This window comes from Aptenodytes patagonicus, chromosome 6, assembly GCF_965638725.1.
Source record: "Aptenodytes patagonicus chromosome 6, bAptPat1.pri.cur, whole genome shotgun sequence".
In the NCBI taxonomy this organism is placed as follows: domain Eukaryota; kingdom Metazoa; phylum Chordata; class Aves; order Sphenisciformes; family Spheniscidae; genus Aptenodytes; species Aptenodytes patagonicus.
In genome coordinates this window covers 49,296,448-49,318,595 of record NC_134954.1, presented here as the reverse complement: position 1 = coordinate 49,318,595, position 22,148 = coordinate 49,296,448, and the positions used below count along the sequence as shown (strand labels likewise).

General features: G+C 39.9%; 1 protein-coding gene across 6 annotated transcripts in view; it reads right to left on the bottom strand.

Annotated features, from left to right (window-relative positions):
• The window catches only part of SESTD1 (SEC14 and spectrin domain containing 1), a 65,343-nt gene extending 50,202 nt beyond the window's left edge, over nucleotides 1-15,141 (bottom strand). The window contains exons 1-5 of one of the 6 annotated variants that reach the window (XM_076342511.1): nucleotides 15,029-15,140; nucleotides 13,481-13,596; nucleotides 11,821-11,883; nucleotides 11,039-11,141; nucleotides 2,645-2,724 (exon numbers count right to left, since the gene is read on the bottom strand). In XM_076342511.1, coding sequence (XP_076198626.1) covers nucleotides 2,645-2,699 — 55 coding nt within the window. In that variant the 5' untranslated portion in view covers nucleotides 2,700-2,724; nucleotides 11,039-11,141; nucleotides 11,821-11,883; nucleotides 13,481-13,596; nucleotides 15,029-15,140. Of the gene's footprint in view, nucleotides 1-2,644; nucleotides 2,725-11,038; nucleotides 11,142-11,820; nucleotides 11,884-13,480; nucleotides 13,597-14,651; nucleotides 14,838-15,028 lie in introns of those variants that run through there. The other 5 variants (XM_076342512.1, XM_076342513.1, XM_076342515.1 and 2 more) reach the window with 5 other exon arrangements.
• Nucleotides 15,142-22,148: the final 7,007 nt, after the last annotated feature.

The window sequence follows — 22,148 nt, the reverse complement described above, 5'->3', positions numbered from 1 at the left end:
GTTTACACAGACTTGAAAGACTCCAGTGTTGAACAGGGTCTAACTAATGAAAGTTTAGAATTGGCACTTGAAGCTCACTCATGCAAGTTACTAGACACAGAAATTCTCACTTTTATACCTGGATTTAAACAGCATTTGCTGAACTGACTAGAAAAACCACAAACCAAACCCAAAAACTATAATCTCTCGACATTTCACAAAAAGACCATAGTAATTATGTAAGTTATTCAGTTTCATGACAAGTCATCTTGTATAGCAACTGATGGGTTTTTCCCCCCAGCTTGTAAACACTACTAGAAAAGATTCAAACATCTGTAGTCTGCCTGCACTGTGATTTTTGTGCAGCTTTCTTGCACTGAAGTATTTACAGATCAGATAAATATTCTGTCAACCTGCCATAGCACAAAAAGAGAACAAGGTAGCAGTTATCACTAATTCTTTTCCTTGGTTAAAAATGACGGCCAGTCATTTATGTAAAAGATAACCGGTATATCTTTATCCATCTAAGAATCATTTTAACTCAAAACTGTATTTTTAAAGGAAATACTGAAAAAAACTGAATGGGGCTTTAAAGGAATATTAAAGTTACCAGTTAAGAAGTGATGGTTATCACGGATGTAGTCTAACATTGCCCAATACTAACACACTAAACAATAATTAATTAAATAAATTATTACCGTTATTTAATTAAACGGTAAAGTAAGTTGTTCTTTGATCTTGGTTGTATTATTTGTAACTCCTTTCTAAAAATTAAAGAGTATATAAATATTTACCACCACCTTCAGAATACAATGTTTAGTGAGATAAACCCAATCACATTGTGATTTTAGGCATGGCAAACAACACCTCGTCTTACAAAAAAAGCACTACACTCAGACTATCTGAGTCTTTAGGCTTAGAATTAAACCTGAAAAATAAAATCAGGGGAAATGAACTTGTGTGTTGTAACTCAGAAGAAGTAGTGTAGTTTATAAACTGAAAACTGACAATATGTTTAAGTTAAGGAAAGCAACTAAGAGCATCACAAAAAAAAGAATTTTTAAATTCATTTTGCATCAAAGTGGTTGTTCAGGTTTTTTGCTGAGTCAGTAGCTTGCCTTTTTTTCCCTACTATTTGTAATGACCTACCAACATGGAAGCTACACAGCCATGGATTCCAAATCTGAGGAGACACTGCTCCATTAGAAACCACTCTGTTTTGCTTCCAGAAAAAGAAGGCAGGGCCAACGTTATTTGTACCAATTTAACTCAAAATGACATGAGACTTCAACATATAAACACTGGAGAATGTTTTCCTAAAACATGATTTTTCTGATTATTTGGTTTTCATCATTAATATGTTTTTATTTATGAAACTATATGGAATAAAATTGCTTTAAAGAGACATGATGAACTCATTTCTCTGTTAGGTTCCTTTACTTACACTCAAGAACGCTTAAAAGAACTACTGCATGAATCTTTGCCATTCATTAAAGCATCCATTAATACTACACAATTCCAAAAGGTCAAACCTACTTAGAAATATGTAGGTTCAAAAAGGTTCCTAGCATTTAAACTGCCACTCAATAAACTACTTTCCACTAATAACATCTATATTTCGAAATGAATCGGGCAGCTTTAATAGCAAATTGAAAATGCACTCTAGTTAATGAGAACTTCCCCTTGCAGTATAATGCTGAACAACCAACATACTATGCATCTGCTGTTACTATGGAAGAAATTGCCCACTGTCCCAGGCTTTAATGTAAGTTGAGTTTTGGGGGTTGGTTTGTTTGTTTTTAAACAGGAATTGTTTGATTTGCAGTTGCTGGGGACAGTAGGCAAATTCAAAGCAAAACAAATTCTATTAACAAAAGGAACAGGTTTCACTTCTCAAGTGACTGGAGCAGGCTAAACTAGGCTAGCTAAAATAAACTAAACCAGAAGAATATTTATTTATGGCAACACTTGTCAATTTGTGAAGTTGAGAAGTGTTCTGCAAGTTATCTACCTACCCTAGAGTACACAATCAAACACCAAGAACTAACACAGCTATCTATGACAGCAGTGAAATCAGCCAGAGAATGTCATTCATCATTTTAAGTATTCCTTTTTGTTTTTCTCTGGCACATGGAGGAGAGAAAGTTACCTTCAACCCAAGATTCAAGAATTTTTAATAAATACAATGATAATTCCAGCCTTGCCTGAATTAACTACTTGACAATAATCAAAATATTGCAATGCATGGCTAATTCTGCTTCCATCCATTTCTATGCTGGAGAAAAGACAGGGGTGAAAAGGAAGGAAAAATTTTCTGAAGAAAATCCTGAAACTATTCACTCTGTATTTCTAAAACCACATTAAAAAAACCCAGAAAGGATTATTCTTGGATGTCTGCTAAATTATCATTCTTTTATATATGGACTGAAACCTCATAACATCAACTTTGTGGGTTGAGTTACAGGCTACAGCGAAAACAAGTGCTAAAGGCCAACAGCAATAGCTTGGCTACTAGATTAAAAGTTTCAGAGATCCTTTTGAAATATGACAAAGCGCTAACCAACAATGTATTTCTGTTAAATACATCCAGCATATACAAGTAACCAACCTAAAAATCACATCCAAATTATGCAGGGAGGAACCAATTGAGGAAAACAAACTGTACCTGAAAGAAAAGCCAGTTTTTTCTTCAGAATGGGTAATATTACTGAAGCTTCCATTCTACTTCAGGTAATTTTCACAGCTCTGAAACACAAGAAGTTAAAGTTGTCACGTATGGGAAATCAATTACAACGTTTCACTAGAATGAGCACTGGCCAAAATACTTTTGTATTCTTCTGAAGGAAGCACAGAACACTGTAACCAAAATCCAAAGTATTGCAAAAACTGAAGAAAAAACATTATCATATGCAGTTTTCCATGTAAATCTTTAATTAAAGATTTCTTCCTCCTCATCGTAATTAAAACAAACAAACAAAAAAAAAAAATCAAAGCAGAATCTCAACCAAGGACGCCGAGATAATGTATATAAAAGTCCTACTTCCCAACCCCATTAAACTACAATTAATTTACAGGTAGATCATCTGTTTGCTTGGTCATTCAGACGTAAAATAAGTGTAAATAAAACTACACTTTTGCATAGTCTGTCTCATATTACCAAGAATAAAATAATTATTTAAATACGTTATGCTGCATTTATGCCAGGACACTGCCATTACCCTGCCATTAGTAGGTCTTAAATTAAAGAAAAACATCTAACAGCCAGAATAAGCATGTCTAAGCTATAGCTGGAAATGCTTCTGCTCCTTTTGCCTCCAAATCCCTTCTTACCCTCATCCCATTTTTATTGCATTATGAACCGCAATTCAGTGTGATTAAGTTTCTGTGTTTCATTGACAATCAACAGAATGCTTGAAGTGCAACCTCCTCTTCCAGCCTACACAAAGTAGCAACCGGCATCTGCTTGTAAGTCTTTCTGAGTTCATACTTGCACAAATCAATCCATATAATAAAACCACCTAATTCTGCACAGAAATACATAATTCAAGATACGTACCAGTATCCAATCAAAATAAAAAACAGATAAAAAACATTTTTTTTTCTTTAATTGCAGGCATAGGGCTTCAGACTGCAACTGAAGTTCTCCATCTGGATACTTCAGCATTCATGCACACAAATAGAACTTTTTTTTCCCTGAGGAGGGGAAGTTAACTGAATCAAAACTATAAACGATCTAGGAGAAAAGAAGAAAAAAAACCAAAGAACTTCAAACAGAGACCCTGAAGTAAAAGAGAATAGTTATTCCTTTTCTTGTTAAAACAATGAGCTTCATTACAAACAAAAAAGAATGATTATTTATTATGAAACAGAAATAACATTTCAACAACTTTTTACTGTCCCTCCCTGTTCCAGTGTGTAATGTTTCCGAATGTTCATTCCCACCCCTTCTCCCACAATGTCCATATTTAAGTGTCATTTTTGCCAATTATATAAAATACACATTTCCCATATTACAGAAGGAAACAAACAATTTTCAGTTCTTTCAGGAAACCGAGTCCCAAGACAGCTTGCGCTTCAAGCAATTACTCAAATAAGCATCCTATTAAAGCTTCCTGTATGCTTCAGACAAAAATTTGTAGGTTATTTGTTGTATAAAACACAAAACTCAAGAATGACTCAGGCAGTCATTTTTGTCCCTCAAACACCACGCTCAAACCACCCTGTGTAAACTATTTAACTTCGTCAGTATTCTTTTTTTCTTAAGATGTGGAACATGTACCTGGTAATGATTTTTCCCTCTCCTCCCCAAGCTATATCTCAAAATTATTACAAATGGCTCTTTATTATAATCAATGAAGAAAGCCCAAACCTACACACACAATTCATTATCTTCATACTTTCACATATGAAAAAAAGTTTGCATCAACTTATTGACTCTAGGGAGCATGTTTCTTTGCTGTTGTGAAGAGACCAATGTATTTAATATGAAAGCACTGCCTGGCTTTCTGCCACAGTAGTGGCACTGTCCATGGATCAAAACAGTTCTTTTGTTCAGTATTTCCTGGAACCAAAGGAAGCATTCTGTTCATTCAGAGTGGAGGGAGGTGAGTCAGAACAATTGCCAATAATTTCAAACACCTAGCCTTTGTTCCAGAAACTCCTGAAGTTTTCAATTACCTCTCTTCTGTGAGAGCTTTGATGTGCTCCATCTAGAAGAAAACTCTCACCAGAGCAGGCTATCAGAACATACCAGAAAAAAATCTTCAGGTTTAAAAATAACGTTTAACATCCCTCTCTATCTTTTAACACTCCAGAGAATCTCAGGATGAATTAAACTAAATGTCTTTTTTTAATATTGGAAAGTGAAACAATTTCAAAAGAGCTGGCATCTACTTTCCCCTGGGAGCTGTCAAAGGTGTTTTAAAAAGGTATACTGCTAAAAAGCAGATAAGTATATTTAGACCTACAAATAAAATGTAAAGTCTTTTTAACTTGTTCAGAGGAAGACAAAACGACAGACTCTTAAACTGGCCACCAAGCTCCCAATTTAGAATGAGGAAAGAATGATGGGTTGCTCAATGTCATACCGCTATTTAGCTGAAACAGATCCAGTGTCTATTCATCAATAAAAAGAGGCATTTGGACTCATTAAATAAAAAAAGCTACAGAAGAAAAACGAGCACTGAAGAAACAGATTTCACTTGAGGAAAGTGAAATACTTCAAGAAGCTGCATTTTATCACTTCCAAAACAAAAGACATAACTTTTATATGCTCAAATTTTACAGATATGAAACAAGTTAAAGAGGTTAAATCTGTGCTGAATTTCAGAAACAATCTAGAGTGCTGCATGCCCACCTGCAATCTATTTTGTCAATTAAAATACCATATGCCAAATTGTAAAATGTTTGTACACAGGAAACATGCTAAACATGCTAAATAAAATAACTAAATTGAAGAACATCACTGAACTTGTTTAGAATGACCTGGGCTTCCAGGTCTTTAATTCAATACAGCAATGTTAATCTCCAACAAAGTAGTCATTCTTTTGAAGATTTCCACAGAAAAGTGGCAAGACTAAATCCACATAATATGCGTATTTAACACCTAAATATTTGAAAGGTGTTCCAGTGAAATATAAAACTCTTCCAACCCCCCCACCAAGCAGAAACTAATACTACTGGTGAAGAAAATTCTCCCAAATACAAACTTAAATGAAATAGGTATACATTAGGGGGAGAATGGGAGGCTGAGGAGACAGTAAACAAATAGTAAAAAAAAAAAAATTTACAGAACATAAAAATGCAAACAATATTTCAGGCTGTACTCCAATGCAAAATCAAATCATGACTTGGTAGGCTGCATCCTCTATCATATCTAGTTTCTGGAAAGACTGTAAATTACATTGTTTTACCCAACATAGTTTAAAATTCTAGAAATTATGTCAAAAAAAAAAAAAGCCAAAAGCCACAAAACCCCCACATAATATAAATTGTGTGTAATTCAGCATTAAAGTGCATAATTTCTGATGAATGAAGAATATTACCTGCATTTTCTGTTACACATCTTCAGGCTCATCTAATAAAAAAAAATTAAATAAGAACCAATGTCCAGACACTGTTTAAAACCATTTTAAAAGTCTATTAAAGAGAGAGGGCAGAGGGAGAAGTTGACAGACTCACATTGACTAGATGACTGGAAGTAAGATGTCCTGAAGATTTGAGAGAGAAGCTGCTCTGCAATTAACAGGTGTTTTCTTTCTAAGCAACCCAGTGAGAACCACTGGTCAAAACCATTAACAATCAAAACAAATTCAGGCTCAATGAGAATTAATATAAACATGTTTACCCAAATTATTAGATCTGAAACATTTAATACTCTCAGTACATGGTGCAAGGTCTTTAAATGGGTTAGTCTGTTCATGAGCATCTATTGCAAGTTTCAAAGAATGAGTACTTTCTTCATTCCCTCATCACGTACCAAGCAAGAGAGCGTAGCTGGTCTGTTAAACACAGGACTAAAAGTCAGGGGAAAAAAAATCTGGTTTCTATTCCTTGTTCTGCTATGAAATATACATATGGCTTTCAGCAAGTCATTTATGCCTTTTAGTCTTTGTTCAGTCCCTCCATCTGTAAAATGGAGATGTTATATATTAATTCCCTTTTTACAAGAGTATTGTGATATTTAATTCATTAATGTTTTTGAAGACTTGAGAGATTAGAAGGAACTCCATAGATCTGCCTACGAATAACCAAGAAGCAGATGGGCAGCTACATTCAAAACTGTAGCAGCTTGCAAGTCCAGGCAGAAACAATAGCACAAATAACAATAGACATTCTGAAGTACTGGGGGGGGGGGGGGGAAGAAAAGCCTCAATCATATAGGATGAAATTATTTTTTTCTTTTGAAATCAACTTCTGAATTGCAGACCTTCAAAATTAACAGCTTCATTCCCTGAAGCCAGCATAGAGGTTTTTTCAGATGCTAACTTCAACCCACAAAACACTACCCCACACTTTCCCTGGATCAGCTTAAAAAAAGTTCATCTGTCCTACACAGAAATAAAATCCATGTGCAAAAGACAGAGAGAAAGCTGAATATCACAATTATCTATGTAGATTACTATTTCACCTTCCTTTAAAGCTACATTAAAGCTGTGGGATAGATGACATCCTAAGTGGCACAAAGACAGAACACAAATGAAGGCATCTCCAGGGCTGATACCCCAGGGTAATTTGAGAAGCACACCAAACCTGCCCAAAAATAGAAAAAGGCTGTAAGCATTCATTCATTAATGCTGTCTTCAATTAAAGAGCACATGGAACTGGGTTACTCAGCTGGACAGTTTCAAAATAACAATAAAACCTGACAGATGAACACCAGCTTAGGTACTCAAATGCAGTGTTTGGTTTTTACTCTTTAACATATTATGAGCAGCACTAATAAATTTTTAATGTTAGAGCCCTTTAAGACCTCAGGAGAAAAGGTAACTCCACATATTTAGAAAAGATCAAATCAAGGTTTTTGCTTTTTCAACCATTTTGTTCAGTTATGATTACTTTCTTTTTGACTATCTGTAAAAACTATCCATAAAAAAGGGCATACTGAAGTTATATTGTGCCTGATTTTCAAGGTGTACACAAAGAAAATATTCCTGATCTTCCATAACCTGTTAATTTACACTAAAGGATTAAGAAAATAAAAGCTATAGTCAGTACATTTCATCAGTATGTAAGCCTTGTTTAATTTTAAAGCAAAAAGCAACCATACAATGTCAGTTCCATGACATATACACAGTTAGTACTCTATGTCAGCAACTTGTGATGGTAGATGGACAGATTGAAAACGTGCTCTGCTTTTGGTTAAACCTTTGTTAAAACAGTTTGCTAGGCCATGATCCAAAAGCACATTGTCACAGCCAGACCAAATTTAAGCTTGAAAAACTCCATTTCTTCTGCCCCATTTTCACCCAGAGGTTCAAGGCTTACCTCGTACACTTTGTCTTCTAATTATAGCTAATACTAGAATTTAGAAGAGCTGTCTCTTAACTACTTCCTCTATTTAACCCATCTTCCATATTCGTTTCCCACCTTTCTCCCCCCCCTCAGCATTTTGTGAGAAGTGAAGTAAAACATGAGTGGCAAAAAGAAGTGATGAGCAATATAATGAATAGTGAACCAGCAAATGGAGAACAAGTGAATAAGGGAGGTTATGCCATCCGAGAAGAAAAAGACATTGTGCTCGTAAGTTTTAACTTTGATCTCAGTCAACTATTCATTTCACAGAATCGTAGAGCTTTTCCTCAGGCTTAGAGCAAGTGTCAGAAGGAAAGAAAAGAAGGAAGAGTACTGAGCACAGAAACAATATAACTAAGGATGCGCAATAACATCTGCATGTACAGCTGTGAAACACAATACCGACACCGCAGTCTTTTCATACAAGAAGGGCAAGCACAGGATACTGTGCAGCAATTAGCACTCTCAAAGAATAGCACTTCCCTGGATTCAAAGGACATGTCCACAGACAGCAGTCTTGCTCCAACCCAAAGGAACACATGCAGAAAGTTTGTAATGATACCACGAGGCATAACATAAAAAATGATAGCTTGCTAGAGTTTTCTACCCTTTCCAGCCTCAGGCCAAGCCAAACACATACGCTATATGTAAAATCAGAGCAGTTTTCAGGCTTCTTTAATCTAGAATAGTAGAGAAAATAAGTCACAGGTTTTGGATGCATCTCCACATTTCCTTTTCCACCACATTTACAGAGGGACATCCTATGTTTACCTTCCTGCAGAACCATATAGCTTGCCCTTGTAGGATGTTATCACAGGCAACAGAAGACTCTGATCTACCTTATACCCTTCCTTGCAACAGGCAGCCAAAACAGCAGAAGTTGCAGTCATCTGGTATAGTTCCAACTCACTTCACAGCATCAAGTAACCACAGAATACACAAAACGATGCAATTTGGGAGGTTGCTTCTTCCACTATTTTCTACGTAGCAATAGGTCAATCGAAATGCTATATTTAAAGCATAGCACAGACATTTTCTCTTCCTCGTCACACTTCCCTAAGACCCATAAAAAAAAATCTCAGGTTCAGCTCTTAAAATTTTACTTAGTCAGAGACCATGTGGAAATTAGACAGAAATCACACAGATTGTAAATTCTCCCACAGAAATCGTTTTTGAGTCACAGGTTGGAGGGAAGAAAAGTAATCAATGAATAGTAGAATAAAATTACAAACTCCTCTTCTAGCTCCCTCTACTAAAAACAAAAAACCAAACAAGTCATAAAAGCTTGCAAGAATGAGCTGGGGGAAACAAGTATCTTGTCACCGGTTCTTTAAGGAACTGTCCAAAACCAGTTTGTGATGAAAGATCACAGAGGGCTCTTATGCCTTCAGTACTTCATAAAACTAACTAACTACGACAGTGGGAGGAAAGAGATTGGACAATTCCAGGCCATAAGCAGCCGAGTCAAAAGACAAGCAGCTGCGCTGATGAGTGCAACTGTTGGCAGTCTGGAACAAATGAAAAATAACTTTCCTCTGGAGTGCAAGATTAGAACTTCTTGTTCCTTTTATAACATTTATATAAGAAAACAATCTACAACCTCGTAACAATACACATACTTGGCATTGGTTACAAGTGCGTGTGGCTCAGGCCCTCAGAATCACTTCTCAGCCCAGTACAGTGACACTACGACCGAATGGAAGCAAAAAGAAATGCTCTTCTAAACCAAAAGCCATATAGAGTGGCAGGGGGTATGAAGGGGCAAGGGATTGTTTGAGAAGAAAAGTAGGGTGGGGTGTGTAGACATAAGCATAGCAGATACAAAAGCAGTCATCCTTTTTAGGTGGAGAAAACTGACCCAAAACAAGAAGAAAACAAATGAAAGGCTAAAACTTTGGGTTTGATACCTGACCAAAAAAGTTCCCAGCACAAGGGTAGGATTTTGTGTGGACCTTGAAACATCCTGAACAATTTCCTCTGTATTTAAAAAAAAAAAAAAAAAAAAAAATTATGGTAGTGGCTTTCCCCCCCTCCACCTCACTGTACAACACACAAGGTAGACACAATGAGGATAACAATAAAAATCCCTTCATGAGGAATAAATAAGTAATTTGAGAACTTTGCTAATCTTAACCAAACATGAAAGTAGAAGAGATTGAAATATGCCAGATCTGGTATATAAATACCTTGTTCATTCACATTTTTAAGTTTCAAAATATTTCAGAATTACACAAATTCATTGCTATACAAAATAAAAAGTTATCTATGCTGCCCTTGAATTACTGCGTGCAAGAGAAATAAATCTTTCCTTAATTTGCACAGATGTCTTCAGGTTTTGTGGTCATGTTAAAAATTCTGAACATTTCAGCTGCAAACCACAAATTAAATTGGCCACAGCAACCACCTGCACAGCACCTCTCCCTCTCTCCCATCCCCTCAAAATAAAACATTTAGCATTCCACTATCATAAATAAATAAATGGTCACACGCTTCAGAGAATGTAAAATCAAGCTCTCTAAACTGCTACCCGGAGCATCTTGTATAGATGTAACACTCACAGATTTTCCACTGATACTATTTTCTAGGGCCAAATTAGAATGTAACATGAAAGCATTAGCAAACACTATGCTAGCAGAAAGAAAACAGACAACCCGCATTGAGGGTATACCGATTAGAAAGAAACCATCGCTCTTACCAACACCTAGAAGTAGATAAGTCATGGCACCTTTCATCTACGTATTACGTGTCCATCCTGACCCTCTCCCTCAAGAAGGGCTATTTATTTTCTCAAGTTCAGCCGTACATATCATTTAGTGACTAAAACATCAAGTTAACATCAAATCCATTTATCTTATTCTTCCAACACTTTTTTTTTTTTGGCCTTACTTAGCCTGGTCAACATTTATCCTTCATGATATCTCTCTAAGAACACACCTCAAATTAAACTCTGCCAACACCATAGGAGTTTAGCTTGGCTCTGAATTCTCACATGCCTACTACATCTATCTCCCTTGAACCATTGATTCTGCGAAGCCCTAAGTCATACCTTCATCTCCTCTTAACTATTGTAATTTCCTTCTTAATGGGTTCTTTATGTCCCAGCGTTCCAAACTTCAGCTTGTCCAAAATGCAGCAGCTCATCTTCTCACCTAGAAACAGGAAAACAACACTCCATATTGATTTTCACTTGCTTCCTTGTTGAGTTTAGAGTCTGCTGTAAGGATATCCTCACTTCAAAATCTCTCACTCTCAGTCTAAAGAATAAAAAGCTTTACCAGTGCATTTTTCCGTTTGCTCACTCAAGGTGCTCAAGTCTCTCATTTCTCTTCTGTGCACAAGCTTATCAACCCCAGAGCAGCAACAATCTACCTCAATGCTTTTAAAACATCTTTCCTTACTCTCACCCACAACCACAGCTCCCTCTTTAAATTAGAATTCACATATCTCCAGCCTTCTGCTTAAACACCCCCTAATACATTTGCAAATCCTACTCTGTGTGCGAGACACTAACACTATGTGAGACACTGTAACACAAGCTGCACTATTTTGTAGTATCTAAGCCAAACTATGTAACATAACTTTGGTATCAGAAGCTTTGGTTATGATATATCACCTTTTAAGGATTTTTAAAAGTCACAAGATGAAAACGAAGTAAAGTAGGTAAGTTAAAGAAGGCATGAGTTACAGCCTAAATAAGCTTATGCAAAACCAACTGCAAAGACATTGTTCTATGTAGTGTATTCATCGGTGTCAAAGCTTCATAAGAACCAAATATATTGCGTGAAAATTTTAAAGATCTTATTTTTGCAAGAGATTGATCTTACTTACCATTGGTACTGCAATGCAACACTGTCTGTTAGGGATACAAGTTTGAGCTCCAGATCCCAGATTCTGCAAATTTAAATGAAAAAAGTATTTGACCATATTTTTAGATCTTAATACTCAATCTAAAACTTTCTTTCCGGGGAGGCTGAAAACAAGGGTTTACTACAAAGCTACATGATAGGGGAGTCCACATTTCCATTATATATTCACAAATACTTGTAAGCTAGGCATTCAAGTTGAGTGGGACAGCAGGAATCCCGTATTTTCTACCAAAACATATGGTAGACATCAACATTGTTTATAATTAGCAGGCAATGCTCCTGAGGCAGCACCGGAAGCAATGGGAAAGTAACAAGAACCAGAATTCATGCAGTATGCTTTCAGTCAGGGGTAATCTACACAGAGTTTTAGGCAAAATTGAAAATAGAACAGTGTTAGTGTTTTTTGTGAAAAGAAGAAGGTATTCTTACAAATGAAGGTAATCACTGCTATAAAATTAAAAAAAGCAAATTATAACTTGAATTAAAAAATGTAAATAGTCCCTATTTGTATTAGAAGATGCAGAATTAAGAGATAAGCATCAAACGTAAAACCTCAGCAAATGCTTTAAGACTTGCATGAAACTTCATAACTGATCAAATTCCACCCACCAACGAAACCCAAAAACTCAGAATTAGTATATACTGTGTTACAGGCAAAGCCAAGATGCTAAACACATTTCATAGGTTTTACAGTTACTCAGATGCAGCAGTCATTACAGTAATCTCTCCTACAAGTTTTAAATTTAAAAAACCCTTACATTACCGGAAGTTTTCTAGTCAGGCAAATAAACTAGTGGCCTCAAAAAGATGGAGGGAAGGCAAGAGTACACACCCATAGATCAGGAACAAGAACATCAATAAAAAGTGCTCAAGATAGCTTGAACAGAGACACGGTAGAAGTGCTGCAACATCATTTCTTATCCCTACAAGACCCTAGGGTAGGCTTTGCCTACTTTATCAGAAGCTACCTATTGAAGGTGTTCTATATTTCCCCAACCACTCATAGTCACTGGGGAATAAAGGTGTTCCTCTTCACACTCTATTCCTAAGGACTCTTGACAGTTATGTAGCATTGTATTAAAGTTCACCATCAATGTATCTAGTGTCTTCCATAAGTACCTCCATTTCCCCTCCCTACTACCACTCCCAAGCAGCAGCCAACTGAAACTGAGCTGAACTTCACCTGACTACTTTATTCTGCTGCTGGAAAATAACAAAACCATGTACATTTCCCATTTACATAAGCTTTACTGAGAAATGTAATTCCACAGCCAATTTAGAATTATAGCCTACAACTCCAGGAGACATCATGGCACTGTTTCTTGTAAGAAATTATACATATATTTACTTTTCTTAACTTTTGTTTCTAGGAAAACTGATGTTACTGATCATCTAAACTGCAAATAAAATACCGTCTATTAGCATACTACTTTAAGAAAAAAAGTTGGCTGAGGTGATTTTACAGGATTCTTCAAGCAGCAATCTATGATGTAAAGAATTGCGCAAAATCCTAAAATCCATCACTAAAAGAACATTGTAATGGCTCCTACTTTTGGTGAAGTTTTTTGGGTTTGGGTTTTTTTTTTCCCCCCTGACAGAGTAAAGCATGATCAGCACCTTACCAGCAAGCAGTAGGCCTCTCTGACCAAGCTTCAGTTCTATTCTGTGGTCCACCTTCCCCCTTTTCTCCTCCTTAAGGTTCTGCTTGGCATAGACAATGGAACTAGGACTATAAAAACTCACGTTCAGAAAAATGAGAACCCTTATTAGCACGGAAGTTCACCACCATCACTGTTCCTATAATGTAATAACAGTCTTCATTATTTACTACACAATAATTCTTAACAGACAATGTCACAGAATGGGGAAAGGGGGGGAAAAAACCCAGTACTTCCTCATCACAGTGAATTTTAATGTGTGAACAAAGTCAACATCCAATCGTTAGGGCAATGCAGACACTGCAATACTAAAAATGCAGAGGACCAGTATTTCCTTTGGGATGAAGAAAGATGAAAGAACTACTGACAAAAGCATCTACTAATACCCATCCACGTAAGGCTTACCAATTTTGCTCATTAAAAAAATTACAAAAACTCAAAAACCAAAAGAACCATTCTCCACTAATCGTCTCCACTCTTAAACAGTTGCTTTCATACGCTCGTACAAATTCTTCAAGAAAAAGGGTGCTTTAGAGCACCTCGTTCCTACAACTGCCTGGCTAAAAAGCTCTGTTAAGGGCTAGCAAGGGACACTACAGTTATGGGGAGAAAGGCAAAACTGCTAGACAATAGACCTGTCAAAAAGCAAAGAAATGGCAACCGTGGCTCTGAGCAACCACTGCTTCAGCAGTGAATCAGCTTCCCGACCAGGCAGCGCTTCCAGAAACCCAGGAGCGCCCGCCGCCGAGGCAGAGGCACGGCCGTGACTCGTCCCCACCAGCCCGCCGCCGCACTGACCAGTGGCGACGCACGGGGAAAATCCCCACGAGAAGCCGAGCGGATCGGCGAGCCGGGGAGCCGGCTCCCGCCCCCATCTCCCTCCGGGCAGCTCTCCCTTGCCCAAAGCCCTCTCCTTCCTTCCTTCCCCAGCCTGCCGTGGCACCCGCGGGGCTGCCGCGGCGGGGCCCGGCGGGAGGGGGCCGCCGCCCTCCCGCGCCCGCCGCCCGCACAAAGACAGGCCCCGGCGAGGCGGCAGCGGCCACCCGGGAGCCCCCCCGCCACCGCGGCCACATATGTAGCGGCAGCACGAACAATACCCAAACCTGTTGCGGGGGTTCCCCTGGGCTGTACCGACCTGCCGTGCCCCCGGCCCGGGAACAGCCGGCGGGACCCACAAAGGGGCAGGGAAACGGGAGCGGGGGGGAGGAGGAGGCGGCGAGCTCCGCAGCCAGCCGTCAGGTACCCCGTTAGCCCGCCCGCCTGCCGCGGGGATGCGGCGCCGGCCAGGGAGTCCGGGCGCGGGAGGGCTGCCCTGCCGCAAGGCCGGGCCACCGCCGCCCCCCGGGAGGGCCGGGAGCCAGCCGCCGCCCGACGGAGCGGGGCGCCCCACAGCTCCAACGACGCCGCCCGGGAAACAAAGCGCTGCCAGGCCGCAGGGCCTGCGCTGCGCCCGGGGCCGTCCCTCCGCTGGGCTGGGGCGAGGGAAGAGCCCCTCCGGACGCGGCTACTCACCCAGCTGCGGTGCTACGGGTGCCCGGGCTGGGAGGACGCCGGCGGCAGGGCGGGCGGACGCGGGGCGGAGCCTGGACCCACCCGCTCCGGCTAGGCTGCGGCGGCTGCCCTCGGCCGCCTCGTACCGCCTCGCTGGGCCGGCGGCAGCCCCCGGGGACGGAGGCGGCTCCCACCCCTCCCCCGTCGGCAAAGAGACAGTGAGCACCAAGCGCTGCCGGGCCCGCCTCCGCTCCGCTGCTCTCGCCTCAGGCCCCCCCCCCCGCGCCTGCGGGGCGCGGAGCTACCGCCCGCCCCTCCCGCGGAGCCGCCGCGGCAGCTACGCGGGACCCGGCCCGGCCGAGAGACGGCAACACGAAGCCCCACCCCACCGGGAGACAATGCGCCGCCGCCGCCCCGCTAGGGGGTGCCGAGCGCTGCGCCCCGCAGGCCTCGGCCCCGCCAGGCACCGCCCGGCCCGGCCCCGCCTGGGCCCCCTTCCCGCCGCCCCGGCCTCCTGTCAGTAACTGAGGGGCCATTGTAAAAATCCAGCGTAGGACAGGCTGGAGGCTGACTTGACTACAGGTTTTTTAGCACTAGCAGTCCTGTTAAGATAACAGTAGTCGTGCTTTACTATTTGGAGATACGTGTGTGTGAGTGTGTGTTGAATGCAAGTCAAACTGACCACGGGTGAAAACTGGTCGTTGATACTGCGTTGGGCAGATGTCAGCTTCCACCTGCCATCAGTGTTTCAGTAATCACAACACTTAACGCATATTTTGTTTCCCCCAGATTGTAGCTAATAACCTATCGTCTGTCCAGGCTCCTGGACAAACATCCTGAAACTGTGTCATGCCAAGACTAAAGTAATACAAGCAAAAATGTGGAAAGAAACGCTGTGAAGAAAGCCAGCCAGGACACTTGTCTTGCTTTCAGTCTAACCGCCCTAGGTCAAGTTGCTGTCAGTCTTAAATCTCCTGCTGAACACATCATTTTTAGGCTACATAATGGCTCTTTAAAAAAAATTGGCTTCTGCAAACTCTTTTTATCTTGTAAATTCGCTCTTGTTATTTGCGGAGCGACTGAGTATCATTTACTATATCTCATTCCAAATATGAAAACTGTCTCACATAGGCTGCAACTGCTTGGTTTCTCCCCTCAAAACACAGTTTGCAAAACCACCACTGTTCGCCCCCTTTCCTGGTGGTGGACAGTCAACATCTGCTGTAGCAATCGCCCTCAGCATCACCATCGGAGCACGCCTGTGGTACTGACCTCATCCCTGGCCTCTGCTGACTCAGAAAGCTGTCCCTCTCTCAGCAACCCAACCCTTTGGACATGCAAGAACTAAAGAAAGAATTGTCATTAAAATTTGCAGAGGAGGCCTATCAGCCAAAGCCTGTCGGCCTCAAGAACACACCTTCTCTGTCAGGTCTTTCTTAGAAGAATACTTAAAACAGCAGCAGCAAAAGAAGAAGAGCAAAAAAACTTCCCTGACAACCTGTAGAGATAAACAGAGATAAGTGATCTTCATCAGCTTCCCACCAAAAGTAATTGCTGTAGAGAACCATATAAATTATTTTGTACTCTATTAAAAGAGGAGAATTTTAACAATATTTTAAGTGTGTGCACTAATGTTTTAAGAACGTGCCAGATACAACTTTTAAGTCACTCTTCTACATTTATGCTTTTTTATTGCATACATGTGGTCAGAAGGTAAGACAATAGAAAGAAGCTTTCACTATTCATCAACATTTACTTAAGATCCCACAGGCTGTATCTTTGTAATCTCTGACTGTAGGACAAATAGTATTTGAGAACACCAGATAAGTGCTCTGATGCCCAGCACCGATGTCCAGCACAAGTGAAAACTCAGTGGAAGGCACTAAAACATACATCTTTAATCTTTAAAAGGAGCAAAAGTAAAATCAACAAAGGGAAAACTACAGCTGACTGCCATACTGAGTTTTTCTTTGTTATTTCACACTCCTAAAAGCCTCCATAGTGCAGACATTACATTCTGTGTACCATTCCTATCACATAGCCTATAGAATAAATGGAAGTACATCTATTTATGACAAGATTGTGCACTTTTGGTGCTTTTGGTTTGGCTTGTGGATCTCAAACTTTCCCGTACACATGAACTAATTAATCCTAATAAAATTTCTCATAGTCACGTTTGAGAGAAGAGAAATTTAGGCCAAAAGGACATAGATCCAGCTTCTCCATTTGCCTGGTCACAACTGGAATCTCTTCTCAATGACTGAACGAGGCTTCTTCTCCTGCAGACAGGAGGGGCAGAACTCTTGCAGCAGCTTCCAACGCTCTAAGACAGAGCAACCCAAAAGTCACTCTCATTTGTACTCCGGCTGGAGCTGTGCTAGTGTGAGTATCAAGATGTTGTAACAGGTTTTCAGACTTTCCTTTTCCGTGTATACTCTGCTGAGTGATTTGCCAGGACAGAATCTGAGATGATTAATTTTGTTTAAGGTCATACCGGCAGTTCAGAGTTGTAGTTAATTGCCTTTGCCATGCAAACTGCCAGTAGAAAGAAATCACAGTACATTTTTGTATCAAGGATCCATTTGATTAAAACAGGCCTTAATATATGCTATTATTCTCCAGCAGCCATGCCAGATTTACTCAAATCCGAATAAAAGTAAATAGGCTGAAAACATCCTGAGCTTTGGGTGCTGTGCTGCGTGCCAACACAACAGAGCCTTTGTTACAGGCAGAGCAGTGCTCTCACAATAGAGTTACTGCTTCCAGCTTCAGCTGCTGCACTTCCAGAAAAATCAGCCTTCAGAGAAAAACAAACCAAACCCCCACACACTTCAAGTGGACACCAGCTCATCACCATGACACTGGTCCCAGGTGCCACCAGGTATGACAGTGGCCATCCTGTGCAGCACCCCATGGGCCCGCTACACACCTCCGCTCTTGCTCCGCTTGCCACTGGGCACAGGGAGATGCTGCCAGGCACAGCCTTGCACGGGCAGGCTGGAAACCCTCCACCTGGAGTGATTTACTCTGCTACCTTGCTTGTTATTTGCTTCCACATCACCGTGCAACAGACAGACAATTGTTTTTACCTGTAGCACAAAAATGAATGTGAGTAGTTAAATTAGTGTAAACTAGCACTATCCAGCGTAAGTGGCTAGAGATGTAACTTGCAGACCACTGCAATTCATAAATGGTATATACAGTAAATAAGCAAATAACTATATGCAATGGGATTAATGTAGGCTGGCAGTGATGAATTGTAAATAAAAACTGGAGAATGTTTTGTATGTGGAGCTTTATGATCATAACAAGATGGTATCATTGTATTCACAGATAAGCAGCAGAGACATCTACTGCTTTAAAGCCTTATGTATTTGTCATACAGCCAGATTCATGTTGGCAAAACAGTGGGAAAAGTCCCTTCTATGTTGATAAACAGTATCAGGAGGTTTGGGAAGTGGAAGTGACAGAAAAATGTAAGCATTCAGTGCACGTTCAAAACATCACAGAAACAAACAAAAGATCTACAGTAGTCAGTATGTGAGCCACCATTCACCGGCTTCTGAAGGTAGCCACATTCACCTGCTATTAGCATAAAAATTTGAAATGTCTTTTTAAACACAAAGACTAGTTTTTAATCCTGAACTGAGGAGTGATTGTTTCTTCTGAAACAATTAGCAACAAAGCCTTAAACTGTGCTCTTAATAGAATCTGAAACTTGAGTCCCAAATAGCCCAAACCCATGAGACTGCATTTACTGATTAGCACAAGCTGAAAGCCTGGCACTCTGCGTAGGCAGCGCCTAGCAGGTTTTGAAGGATCTATGTTTTATTATATTCATACTTATCAAAGGGTGTATAAACCAGTTTTTTAAATAGCTATCTTGTGTTGGCAATAATTTTGAAGTTCTTCAGTTAAATTACAAAAAAAAAAAGTCTTTGTTTTATGAAGGTCTTTGCATGAGTGACATGTCTGTAATGAGAGACAGCAGTACGAATCTGCAAGATTCTGAAGAAACTGGGGATGGGGGGGTTGCGTCTTTTTTTCATATGCTTCTTAGTGCTCAGGTAGAAACAATAAAGCATACCCTGATCTTATCATATCCTTCCAAGTACTAGAGGCTGTTGGATTGTATGTCCTGGAGCAAACTCTGCAGTGACTTTTATTACTTTGTTTAATTACTTTTTATTTTCTATTAAATACAATCTTCATAACTTGTTCTTTCCTTCCTACTGAGGAAATAAGGGCTTTCTTGTAAAAAATAAAATAAAATAGAAGCCTAAAGGCTGCATTGCCTGAGTAGCTACCTGAGAAATGTTTAATGGGAAGCAAAGCTATCTGCGGTCAGTATCTTGCTGCCCAGGTTTCTTAAAAACGAACAAGGTTTCCTGACAAATTTATTTAATTTTGTGAAGGAGAAATGGTTTCTGGCTGGCAGTAGACCCCAAGCCTCCATAATACAGGGGGAACACCCTCCTTTCTACACAGGAAATGGGTCCACGGGGTCTGGCCCGAGTCTCATGTGCAATAACAAGGGTATGAATCTTGATCCTGTCTCTGTAGCTTCAGTCAGAAGGCACACAACAGCAGAATGGAGATGGGCATGTCTCCGGTCACGTCTGTGGCTGCAGGGGAATGAGACGAGAACCAACTTACCTGTCATGTTAGGTGCTTGTGCCATACCTCTGAGCAGGTTTGGTGGAATGTCTACAGCATACTCTGATGCCTGATGGCTCAATCTGGTCAGGGATTACTGCTGTGGCCCTTGCTGAAGAAAAGGAACAACTGTACTTACCATACTAGTTATCATATGAGGCATAACAGCTCTGAAAAAACATGACTCTGAAACGCTAACTATGGAACTTACAGAAAGAGTGCTGATAGTCAGTGACGTTTTGAATAACTCCTGTACAAAGCACCTCACGTTCTGCTGAAAGCATATTTGCAGCTCCATGCGGCTTTCTTCTGCTTGCAACAAAAAAAGAAAGAACAGGGATTTTTCTAATGAGACTTGATTACTTACTGTCTCCCTGCAACTTGCTTGCTCTTTGGCCACAGGGTTTATTAGCGTTAGCCTGTAGAAGCAGCTACATTTGGTACCACCACCATTTTTGCTTATATTAGTTTTACATTTCATTTCCAGCTTCAGAATGAACTATTAGCAAAATGTTAACAGCATAAAGGAGGTTAGATGGTAATGTACGTCAGAGATCAAGAAATGGGTGTCCTGTACTGTAGCTGTTACTTCGTGCAGTCTTAGAAAAGGGGAAGGCAAAGACGGCTTTACACTTTTTGTGTGCATTCCCCATATGGGGTGATTCTAGATTCTAGGCAAGTTCTGACCAGGAGGTGTTAACGAGCATGTTCTTGAGAAAAAACTTCTGTAGTTTTCTTCGGGGGATCAGAAGGGGGATCATATGGAAAGAGAATAAATTGAAAGGAGTTTCCCAATAACATTTTTTTCTGTGTGTCTAAATAGAAAATCTTTCTATGTTAACAAGAACTGGTCAGTTACGGATTTTTAAATACATTCTCTGTATAGGTTCCTCTTTGTACGGCTTGGATTTCTAACTTTACAAACAGCAGCTGGCTTCCAGGGTATATACTAACACTAATCACAATCATTGTTAGCGACAGTGAATTGAAAGAGGATAAGAAATACGAGCTATTTTTAGAGGCAATAAGCCAGAGCTCTTCACTCTCAGAGAAAAGCCATTTTTAGGAGTAAGTGGCTGAGCTGGTTAAAATTCATCACTATGTCTGCTAGTCTATGGATGTCCTTAAAGCTTCCTGACTTTATGGTTTATTATGTTTATTAAGCATTTAGGAGGTTTAAATTGTAACCTTTGGTGTAGAAGAGTTCTTATTTTACAGAGATTCAGTGTTTCTCGGTGTTCAGTTACTCAGTATTTAGTGTTCACCCTGCATGTCAGAAATCCTCTTCAAGAAAGAATGAATGTCATGGCTAAAAACCTAACTATTTTGCCAAAGAAAGGAATTATGTCTGTACTTATAATTAAAAAGTAAAACATTTTGGAATGTCGGGAGGTAATTTCTCATTGCTTTATCAAAACTGTTGTGTACAAACTTTAATGCATTTTGAAAGAGTAGTCTCAAATATAATTAACTGTGTTTATTCTTAACTTAAAAGATTTCTGAAATCTTAGTCAGAATGGCCAGGATTTTCAAACACATCCAAAAGCCCTAGGAGCCTAATCATGGGACATGTTTCTAATCCACAGAGGTATTTTAAAATCCCACTCTGGTCCTTGCTTTGTTGTTGTTTTGCATAGTTCACAAGTAGTTTGTAACCCTCTTCCTGTATCACTTTTCTGCACACATACATCAGAAGCCATGGGCAATCAGGCTGCAATACTGATCTCATTCACGGAGGTTGCACACATTGCAAATAGGTTGTTAAAGTCATTCAGGCCACCTTGAGAATAAGATACTATTTAAACGGAGTAGGAATAATACTGTCTAATCCAAAGTGCTGATAATTTTCTAGTCTGAGGCAAGGATTTCTTGAGCTTTTCATCTTTACAGTATTTGGTGTTATACAACAAGTGAAATTTGGATGTAAGTGTTGAGTACTAAATTAGGTACTTGGCACTTTGTCTTCTAGTACATGAACATAATTTCAGAACAGCTCATACTGAGAGATAGGAAAAATAGGGCAGAGATGAACGAAATCACACAACAATTTTTACTTAATAAGGTAATACTGAAAAACTTTCATAAAAACAAATATTGTTGAAGAATGTTATCATGCACTGAGTTACTGTATGTAACAGAATTTTACAAAACATGAAAATTTACATTTCTGCATGTTAAAAACCAAAGAAACAACAAAAAAACCCCTTCCCTTAAAGACTCGTAGAAAATTTTACTTTAGCAAATGATCCTCTCTAAAGAAAAGATCACTAAAACTCCTCATATTCTTCCCATGAGCCAGTGAGCAGGTTGGAAACCCAATGTACTATGAATTAAACTTTCAGTACTACAAACTGTAAGGAAACTTATCAGATGCACACAGATAAAAGGAAAGGAATCTCAGGGAGCACAGTCAGAGGCAGCTCAAGTACATGTGTGCAACTCCACTTCTAGAGCATGGCAGGGGGAGAAAACAATTCTGTACTTG